The following is a 10,663-nucleotide window of genomic DNA, read 5'->3' on the forward strand; positions in this document are numbered from 1 at the left end:
TTCATGCATAACCAGGGAGGAAGGTTGTAGATACATAGAGTAACAGGCCAAGTGCTATGACTACTGCTCTGCTCCCCGAAAGGATTCATACCATCCGCACTTAAAGCAAACCTTAAGTTTCTTGCGTCATTTGCAAACTCCAGGAATTCTCTATCGATTGCTCTCCACTAGGATAGGGTGTCTCAACATATTGTCTACCTTATGGTCTTCTTTGTGCCATCACAACAACTTTGCATGGTCTTTGTTTCTAAACAGACATTTCAAGCATGGTATTATAGGAGCATACCACATAATCTTGGTAGGGATTTTCTTTGTGGGACGTTCACCCTCAACATCACTAGGGTCATCTCGCCTGATCTTATACCGCGATGCATGACATACCGGGCATGCATCTAACTTCTCATACTCCTCGCCACAGTAGAGGATGCAGTCATTAGGACATGCATGTATCTTCTGAATTTCTAATCCCAAAGGGCAGACTACCTGTTTTGCTTCGTACGTAGTGACGGGCAATTCGTTATCCTTCGGAAGCATCTTCTTTTGGATTTTCAGTAACTCCCCAAATCCCTTGTCAGATACACCATTCTTTGCCTTCCATTGCAGCAATTCTAGTGTGGTACCCAACTTTTTCTGTCCCCCATCACAAGTTGGGTATAGCAATTTCTTGTGATCCTCTAGCATACGCTCGAACTTGATCTTCTCCTTTTCACTTTCGCATTCTCTTTGTGCGTCACGAATGGCCTGACCAAGATCATCAGCGGGCTCATCTTCTCCCACTACCTCTTCTTCAGCTTCCCCCATTGCAGTCTCATTGAAGGCACCTTATTCAACAATAATGTCATCATCGTCCCATTGTTCTTCTTCACCTTCTTCCATTACAACCCCGGTTTCTCCGTGCTTCGTCCAACAAATATAGTTTGGCATGAAACCTAACTTCAACAAGTGTGAATGAAGACTCCTTGAGCTAGCATATTCCTTCAAATTCTTACATATGGCACATAGGCAGCACATGAAACCATCGTATTTGTTTGCCTAGGCCACACGTGATAAAGAATGCACGCCCTCAATGAACTCTTGCGAGCGGCGATCAGCATTGTACATCCAATGCCGGCTCATCTGCATTACATGACATACATACCATATTAAAACCTAGATCATAATTAGTTAATTATACGACATGCATGCCACCACACAAGGTATTAATTTATGAAAGTCTCGCTACAATGTAGATAATCCCAACTACCACTAAAAAAACTAAAGTTAAAATGCACTTAAGCAGCATAAGGATTTCACGACCAATCCCAACTAAAACAGATAGATCATGCGTTTGTTCAACATCTATGGGCTTCTTCCGCAGGATCACTGCCTCATCAACCGCCGTAGCCGCCTGTGCAAGAGAGTTTTGCATGTGTTCAACATACTCTTCCTCCCAGTACTAGCCTGAACATCCAGTGCCATCCCACTGAAATTAAAACAAAAAATTAGAACTTTAATCACAATCATCATGAAAATAAGTATAAATTAACCATAATCATCAAATGCGACAAAATAACTCACATTGCGATCCGGACACTTGTAGAAGATACGACCCTTGTTGGGACACTCCTTCCTCACTAGGTACTCCATCACAATCTTCTCCTCACACTTGCCGCATGCAATGAGAGGGAGGTCCGGCCTTAGTCGCTTTGGAACCCGATGAGAGGCCGAGGACTCAGAAGCAGTTGACATCTACTCTCTATACTCATTTTTAATATAATATAAATTTCTCATTTTATAAACAAATAAAATTAAAAAAACTCTAAAATTCTCTATATCTCTAAACCATGAAGTGTGCTATGCATGCTAGAAATGAAAGTTGAATACTTGTTTTGAATAACTACTTTAACCTTCATTCATCCAAATATGCAAACTTTAAAGTGATTTTGAGCTTAAATGGCTTACAAATAAAAAAATCCAACATAAAAAAACATATATCTAGTCCACAAAATGAGATATGCTACTGATGAAACGTGAGAGTATAAAGTTGGTAACCTTTAGAACCAAAGAATCGATGGAGGAATTGAAGAAATCTTGTGATTACCGGCGATGAGGAAGAAGAGAGGCCGGCGATGAAGCAAGAACACTGAGCTCGAAGTAGCTCGGGCTCGGGGGGGAAGAAGGGCTATATAGGAGGGGACCTTTAGTCCCGGTTGGAGACAGAAACCGGGACTAAAGGTCCCTTTCTAGTCCCGGACGGAGCCTCCAGCCGGGAGGGGACTTTTACTCCTGGTTTGAGGGACCAACCAGGAGTAAAAGTTAACCTTTAGTCCCGGTTGGTAGCTCCAACCGGGACTAAAGGTCTCCTGCAGCAAAAGCCTGCCGCAGTAGCCATTGGGCAGGGACCTTTAGTCCCAGTTGGAGCTACAAACCAGGACTAAAGGTCTCTTTAGTCTCGGGCGTGAAAAATACCGGGATTAAAGCCAAATTTCGAGTTGGATCAAAGGTCGTTTCTCTACTAGTGACATGAATTTACTGCCTATCAACTCAAGCATGTCACTGCTGTTGTGTGTTCTGTGTGAAATAATTTGTGGGTTCACAATCTTTTTGGAAGGTAGCATGAAGGTTAAAGCAGTCTGTGATGACTGATGTGTAATTCACATATGCAGCCATGCTTGCAGCACAAGATATTGACAAGATGAAAGGTACTGAGCTGGCTAGAGTATGCAAGAATTGCTGATTTTTGGTTCTGTACTACAGAAAAAAAAAAACTTAGAAAAAGTGAGATATTAGAGGAACCGCATAGATCGTGTGCCTGACTATATGCCTTCCTATCATGTCATTTTTGCTCCATGATTACTTACTCTTGTAGGCTTGTTGGCATAATCTTTTGTGTCAAATTTCTTCATGTCATGTAGAAACTACTATTAGTTAGTTTGAATTTGATGCGAGGTGTTATTGACTATCACCTTTGTTTCAAGTACATTTTAACCAAGAACACATTGTTCTGTTTACAAAGCAGCTTGCCTTTATGCTATAGACGATGCCTATATAAACTAAAGAAAGTTCCTCCTTTTGTAATTGACACACTCCTTTTTATGTTTCATGTCAAGGTTCCGACAACAATGGCGATCATGCATCAATAATGTGATGGTTGTGTTTAGTTGCAAAACATGGATGTGATGGTGGTTTCTTCTCTTGTAGAGTTGTGCTTTTGCACATGAACTAGTAGGTGGCTCTAATATGTTAGCTTTAGTTTTAGCTATAATATGACTCAATGATGCATGCTAGTACTTTACTCATCTTGACTGAGATTTGAACTGCTGAGATGAGATGGTAATGCTTTTGAATGTATTGATGCCGGACCATTTGGACATCATCTATATGTAGCCCGGATGCCATTAATGAACGTGCTGAACATTTGGATCTTTATATGTATGTTATCTATTATGTTGTGATGAAATTACAGTATGGACAGTCCATATTTAATATGTTGTTGCTACTGTTCTGTTTCTATATAATTATTGTATCCAATTTGCCGCATGGTTAAGTGCTTTTTCTGTCCACGGTCTGTTATTTTTCTGTGCGTTAACCAAGACCGACAGAAAAATAAATTTTTTCCTGTGAGTGTACCTCTACGACTCTATCGGGACAACATCGACATAAAAATTATTTTTCTGTCGGGTTTTCTTTTTTTTTGTGAGGATTAACGCACACAACATTTAAATTTAATCTGGGTTAACGTAATTTTTCTGTGCGTGTAACACCCACAGAAAAATTGTTTCTGACGGCAAACACACAGAACAATTGAATTTTTCTGTCATTATATTTCTGTGTGTATTTTTCTAAGGGTACACCGTCAGAAAAATATTTTCTGACGGCTGTGTGTTTTCGCACACACAGAAGAATGCGAGTTTCCAGTAGTGATGCTTCCTGTACTGGTCTTGTTGTTGATCAACTATTTGTCCGACATCATCTTCGATCGGCAATTCAGCTACATCTATGTTGATATGCAATATAAGAGTGAAGTAGTGAAACAGCTTGTGACATTCGTGTACCTCCAAAAAAAACTGCATGTTCATGTAAATAATTTTTTATATCTGTGTTCCAAATTTGTATGATGAAATTGAAATGTTTATCATGAACCTAGTCGATCACAAGCAGCAGTGGAGGGTCAGCCAGCAAGGTTAATTTCACAAAACCCACCTAATAGGGTTTAGGATTCCTAACATCAATCATTGCCTTACACAGTGATAAAAAATCAGCTATGTCTACATGGAGGTGGGATACTAACAGAGAGAAGTACGATATAGTAGGCAACTTACCTGTTGCGTCGAGGAAGATGAGCCAGCAAAGTTCGCCGCCGTCGTTGTAGGTGCGGAGGTCAGCGGCGCCGTCAGGCAGCGTAGGCGCGCTGGGTTGTGCCGACCGAGTCACCCCTTGCATTAAGATTGGAAACGATCGATGTCGCCGAACCGTCGATTCCAGAAACGTGATGGCCGCCTCGTTCAAGCAAGAACTACGCCATTAGTGCATGGAGACCATTGACAGAGAAAGAGAGAGATTGACGTGCATGCCCTCGTGCAAAGCAAGAATAAATCAAGCAAAGCATGCAAATCAATCAATTATCAATCACGCTATGCAGGGAAGGAACGAAATCACGATATGCAACGTGGATCGCAGGCCAGACTGAGCGCGCGCAGTCTGGCGGCGCCTGCGCATCTGCGCAGTCCTGAGACTGTGGGCGCGGTGTGCAGGGAAGGCCGGACGCGGCGGCGGAGTCCAGCGACCAGCGGTGGCGGTGGCGCAGTTCGGCGGCGCGTTACGGAGTACCGTCGGAGGAAGTCCTTGCAGTTCCCTGAGGTGCAGGGCGGAGCGGAGCGGGGATCCTTTTCATCACACGTGGCGGCACAGTCCGACGTAGGCCGGAGGAAGACGAAGGGATTCACGACACGAGCCGGTCCGCGGGAGCTGGCCCGGTAGCGCGTGAGAGGGTGCAGGGCGTCGCAAGATCGGACTGGCTGAGGAAAGAAATACTATATTTTTGGTGGAAAGGGGCAGGCGGGGGGATTCGATCCCCGAGTGCGCGGCGGCGGCCGGCGGGGTGGGGTGGGAGCAACGTTAGAGCAAGGTTGAGGGATGATAGAAAGAACCACGGCCCTTGGATTGAGTTGAAGCCTCTAAAGGAGGATTACAAGCCTTTGATTTTAACGTTGTTGTTTCTTGGTTACAAAGTTATGTGGTACACAAAGGCTGAACTATCTTCAGCGGAGGGGACATAATTTGGAGGTGTACCTAACTTTATTTTGACTGTTCCTTTATAGTGGAGGAAGAGTCTGCCTCATATAAAGGGGGGCACGGTTGTAGCGAGTTATTCTTCCCTGTTTGTTTGCCCCTATATATGTTATAATTACACTTGTTTCCAGTTTAGTTTACACACTGGTAGCCTCTCTGATCACCATCTAATTGCATAGGCTCGTCGTGAGGTTTAAGTTAATGGTAGCAATCATGAAAGTTAATTTGCGGGGTGCAACTAGAAGCCAAGGGACTGGTGGTGGAAATTAGAGCGGTGACAAACCGCTGGATGCAACGGAGGCAATAATGTAGATTGTCTCACATGTATGTTTATGTACCGGAGGATAACACAATGTGTGATTTTGTTGCTGGGGTATATAGTTTACCATTATATCATGAACTGTGGGCAATTATATATGTGTGACTTGTGGTCTGTGTACCTCATTCACTGTATGGTGTTACCCTAATGATAACCAGTGTGGATGTCACTATGTGAAACAGTAATGGTTCACATGCTTCAGTATGATGATTGATGATGATTGCACCATATGAATCATAGGTTATTCTAGATAGTAATAAGAAATATCACGCTCTTTGTCCCCATTATTAGGAACCTGTTCGCTTTAACTACTTCAGCGGTATTTTTCAGCGAACAAATAGTGTTTTTCTCTCACAACAAATCAAGCATCACACATCTATATATTAACTAACTAACTAACTAACTAACTAACTAATCTCTATCTCTATTCTATACACCAACGGAGAGTCCAAGACCTAGCTGAGGCCGTTGCATGCCCACATACAAAACGCCGATGCAGAGTCCTATACGGAGCCGAGACCCAACTGAGGCCACGAATACGAATCCGGATCGGTCTCCAAAATAAAAACCGCTTTGCCTATAAAAAAAGAGTCGCCTCACGCCAGAAAGGCCAAAAGGAAATAACAACGTCGATCACAGTGCACAGCTCGGCATCTTACCTCTCCGAGTGCCAACGACACTCACGGTCGCCTTAGGCCAAAAGGAAACAACAACAGTCGATCACAGTGCACAGCTCGGCATCTTACCTCCCCGAGTGCCAACGACGCCCACAAACCACCGCCCACACATCGTCAATCAAGTGCAGGAAGTCATCTCTCAGGTAATTCTCATCTCTATTTATATTTTTATGTGTAGAACATTAAACGTTGTTCGAACACTAACAAAAAAATTAAAAAATCCAGATCCAAAATTTATAGTTTTTTATTTTATTATTATCAGTTTTGATGACTCTCTCCTTCTATTTTTATAGTCACAATCCCGACTAATGGACGGAAGAAACCAAATTAACAAAGGTAAATACTCGCAGCCAGGTGTCTATATATGTATTTGAAATATAGCAGAAATATTCTGTTAACTACGTCCTTCTATCTTCTTAGTTAATTCCGTACAACGCACGGGCAATTATCTAGTCTAATAAATAAATTGTGGCATAAACCTTGTCTAGCTTCAATACTAGTATAGTACACAGAAATACGTGGCGGGCGGATTTTCGTTTCCATGCTATGTAGCACAGGAGAGCAGATCAGGTACAATTTAACGCTGTCTCGTTGTCCCGTACGTGTCATGGGCTTTTCAGTAATTGGGCCTGAATATTCGGGGTGCTCGCACCTTATCAGAGGCCCACTTAGATTCCATCCCTGGACAATTGATTGCAGGAGCAGCGCGGAGCTTTCGTGCCTCACGGTTTGACGCGGCAACCACGTCGGCCGCCGAGGCGGTGGTTCACTGAATGCGCCTTTACACAGTCGGTTTGAGATCATGCCAAGTCGTCGCAATTTTTTTACTGCGTACGTACCCATCTGTTCCATCTTTTTTTTTCATGTTCAGCACATCCTCCGCTACTGCTTCTTGTTCAATAGAGAATAAAGTACACTGTAGGTCCTTAAACTTGTGATAGATTCTCACTTGAGGGCGAAAGCGTTGCCTGCGGGGAGGACGAGGCGAGGAGCAGAGAGGACTCGTTCAACAACGACGGATCAAACAACTCCCTCAATTGTTCATTGTTCTTATCCCGTGCCTCCCTAGCCTGATGAAGAACCATTAATTATTGGCTTACCAGGGAATAGCAAGCAATTGATGTTGTCATTGTTTTCATGAAGCATGCACGTTACTCCATACAGACCCATTCAATTGAAGCAGCGCCACTAGCAGGTGAGTCACCTTTGCACATACCACTAATAATGGTTCCAAGGAGGATGACGACAAAAGCATACACGTCAACCTTCCACGAGATTTCCCCATGGAGAACATATTCCGGTGCCATATAGTCCCTGAAATTGTTAAAAAAACAAAAGATTCAGAACATCCGAATCGTACGGTGTGTTTGTCTGTGGAGCCATCCTATGCTTCCTACCAAAATGGTGGACTTCTAGTGCTTTTAAGTAGTAGTAAAATACCACCACTAGTCATAGCACATGAAAATCTCACTAGAAGGCATTTAGTAGGGAAAATTTATACTAAATTTTGAATGCTGAAATACTAGGAGAAGCCCACCTACTAGGAAAAGACTAAAATTCTTGTTGTGCTCGATGATGTGAGACATCATGAGTTCATTCCATGAATTTTGTTGGAATCAACACATTCCTCACGCATATACTAATTATTGGCCAGTGAGGAATGAGATCATGACTCATTCTATTCTACAAACCAAATAACAAAAATGAGGATTGAGAAAAAAATAGATCACCTTATTCCTCAAACTAAACGCACCGTAAAAGCCATTGTGGTTCTCTCGCATGCTAATGCAAATAATATATATGGAATAGGGCGTCTTACATTGTGCCCATTAGGTCCGTAGTGATCTCAAGGGTAGTCGAAACAGCAAAAGTTCTAGATATTCCAAAATCTGTAATCTTGGCATTCATGTCAGAATCTAGGAGGATGTTGGATGGTTTCAGATCCATATGGACAATGCCTTGCCTATGTAGGTAATATACGCCCTGGCCTATCCCATCAATTAGCTGCAAGCGGGAAGACCAATCAGCCCGCGACCCTGCAAAAAACATGCCGTGGAGAAATCAACTGTTAATTAACTAGAGCGGGAGGGGAAAAAAGAGAGCATTTTAGACATATGAACACTATTTGACAGATACCGCAGTTATTTCTCTCCAAATCTCCATTTGGCATGTACTCCTGGACCAAGCAAAAATGTTTTCTGTCGGCATGGATTATTTTAACTCCCATCTCTGCTACCGTCCCTTGGACTTCTTGCACATATCCCAGACATTTTTACTATATTTCTGTGCTCAACTTTAGAAATAATACGAAGTTCCCGTGTCATCACCGTGTCCGACCACAGTCCATCAGAATTTTGAAATACATTAATGGCGACTACTTGTCCGTCTTGTAATGTACCCTGAAAAAACACCAAATTATTAAACAATGGGTAGACTTGACAAACACAAACCACGGTAAGATATGCTTTCTGAGAAAAAAAAATGCATAACGTGCTTTGTTTTCTCTCTTATAAATCGTGAGTGTTTGTTGCTTCACTTTGTTGATAATAGTGTTACTGCGGCCAGCTCACACAAACAACAACACAGCACAGGACAAGCAGGCAGTACCGGTGGTTCGTCGGAGAGGGAAATATTTGTTTCTGCAATCCCATGATGTGTGATAGTAATTTCTATTGCCTATGCTCGGACAGAGATTAGCAATGAATCATCACAAATGGACTCGAAGTCCACTAAGTACTGAAATGCTTTTTAGAGGCGGCTGTAGATGCTTTTTAGAGCGGCCTCTAAGCCTATATGTGAAGGTTGCTAGAAATAAATGATTCGTAGGGACAACTAGAAATAGGAGCTGCCCCTAAAATTGTTTTGCAGAAATAATAATTCAGGCCAAAAATATAGCTGAATCCTATCTTACTATTACTAATTAGAAGCCCTAACGGAGGCATTATATTAATTTTCACCAGATACGCTAGGAAAAAAGATAAAACCTAAAAATCCTCAGAATAATAAGAAACATTCGTCCTTTGATTTGGTAGACTATAATCATCGTCACCGATATTAACCATTGGATCTGTTGTAATTTCTTAAAAAAAATTATCCACCGCTGCCATTATGAAAAATACGTAAAGTAAACCCTAAATTTGCATATAAATTACCCACCTCTGCCATTACAAAAGATAATTCAAAATAACCCCCTATATTTTTATATAAATTACCCACATGATCTACTATTAGGAAAAATAATTCAAATAACCCCCTAAATTTGCATGTAAATTACCCACCTTAGCCATTATGAAACATAATTTTAAATAACCCACTAACATTGCGTCTACATTACCTAGCTTTGTCATTATGAAAGATAATTGAAAATAATCTTCTTACTTTGTATCTAAATTACCCACATCTACCATTATGAAAGATAATTGAAAGTACATGCTAATGATTTTATAAATTATCCAGGTTTAACATTATGAAAGATAATGAAAGTAATATGCTAAGTTTGCATTTAACCTATCCATATATGTCGTTGTGAAAGGTAATATAAGGTATTACCTTGATATTTGTATGTACCTTAGCCATTATAAAAAATAAACAAAGAATCTAAAAAAATTGCACATAAATACTAATATATGTTAGTACAAAAAATAAATCAATACCCTAAAGTACGATATATATCTAAATTAATTACCGACTTCTATAATCATGAAATAAAATAACTATAATGCTATGTTCCACCATATATCAAATAAGCATGTATAATTAGGATAAATATTCATTCTAACAAGTTATGAAACATTGAAAATTATTCATTTAACAAACCACGTAGCAGTAGCGGTTTATATAAATACTCTATGATAATAAATTTTATAAGTTATTATTTTAAATAAGTTTATACATTTGTACTGTAATATTATTTCATATCAATATTATTAATATAATTTTATGTACTCTAGGATATATAAATAATACTGCACACATGTAATCCTGTGATATAACAAATTCAACATGTTTAGTGTCGGGATGCAAGCCGAGTTTCAACTTATGTGGAAAACAATACTACTAGTATAGAGATTCTTTTTAATAAAAAACAATTTTTGAATAAAACATAAAGAATACTACAATATCTAATTAATGTGTGAAAAATTGTAACAACTTGATTAAAGCTTAGAAGATAAACTATAGATTTAAGACTAGGTTTCAACTAAATACATATCACACTAGAAAAAAAATACTAGAAATTCTAACTAGAGGTCTCTGTTAGAGCCGGTATGTTAATCCTCACAAGACTTACCATTAATTAGGTATAACCTAATCACCATTGATAATAATAATAGCTATTGGATCAATTCTATTTTCTAAATAATTTTCCATTTCTGCTATTTTGTAAAACAATATAAAC

General features: G+C 40.3%; 1 protein-coding gene across 1 annotated transcript; it reads right to left on the reverse strand.

Annotated features, from left to right (window-relative positions):
* Positions 1-7,193: 7,193 nt before the first annotated feature.
* On the reverse strand, positions 7,194-8,494 carry LOC136489528 (cysteine-rich receptor-like protein kinase 8). The gene is made up of 4 exons (XM_066486135.1): positions 8,404-8,494; positions 8,087-8,303; positions 7,434-7,581; positions 7,194-7,337 (listed from the first exon to the last, which is right to left on the reverse strand). Exons 1-4 carry the CDS (start codon positions 8,492-8,494, stop codon positions 7,194-7,196), a joined length of 600 nt encoding a protein of 199 aa, XP_066342232.1.
* Between the last annotated feature and the right edge of the window lie 2,169 nt (positions 8,495-10,663).

Source organism: Miscanthus floridulus, chromosome 10 (genome assembly GCF_019320115.1).
Source record: "Miscanthus floridulus cultivar M001 chromosome 10, ASM1932011v1, whole genome shotgun sequence".
NCBI classification, from domain to species: Eukaryota; Viridiplantae; Streptophyta; class Magnoliopsida; order Poales; family Poaceae; genus Miscanthus; species Miscanthus floridulus.

Excerpts from the sequence above, each read along its gene's own strand:
- LOC136489528 (XM_066486135.1), bottom strand. The coding sequence starts at position 8,494 with ATGGGAGTTAAAATAATCCATGCCGACAGAAAACATTTTTGCTTGGTC. Across the intron at positions 8,304-8,403 it reads TTTGGAGAGAAATAACTGCG|GGTCGCGGGCTGATTGGTCT; the intron begins GTATCTGTCAAA and ends TGTTTTTTGCAG. Across the intron at positions 7,338-7,433 it reads GCGCTGCTTCAATTGAATGG|GCTAGGGAGGCACGGGATAA; the intron begins GTCTGTATGGAG and ends GTTCTTCATCAG.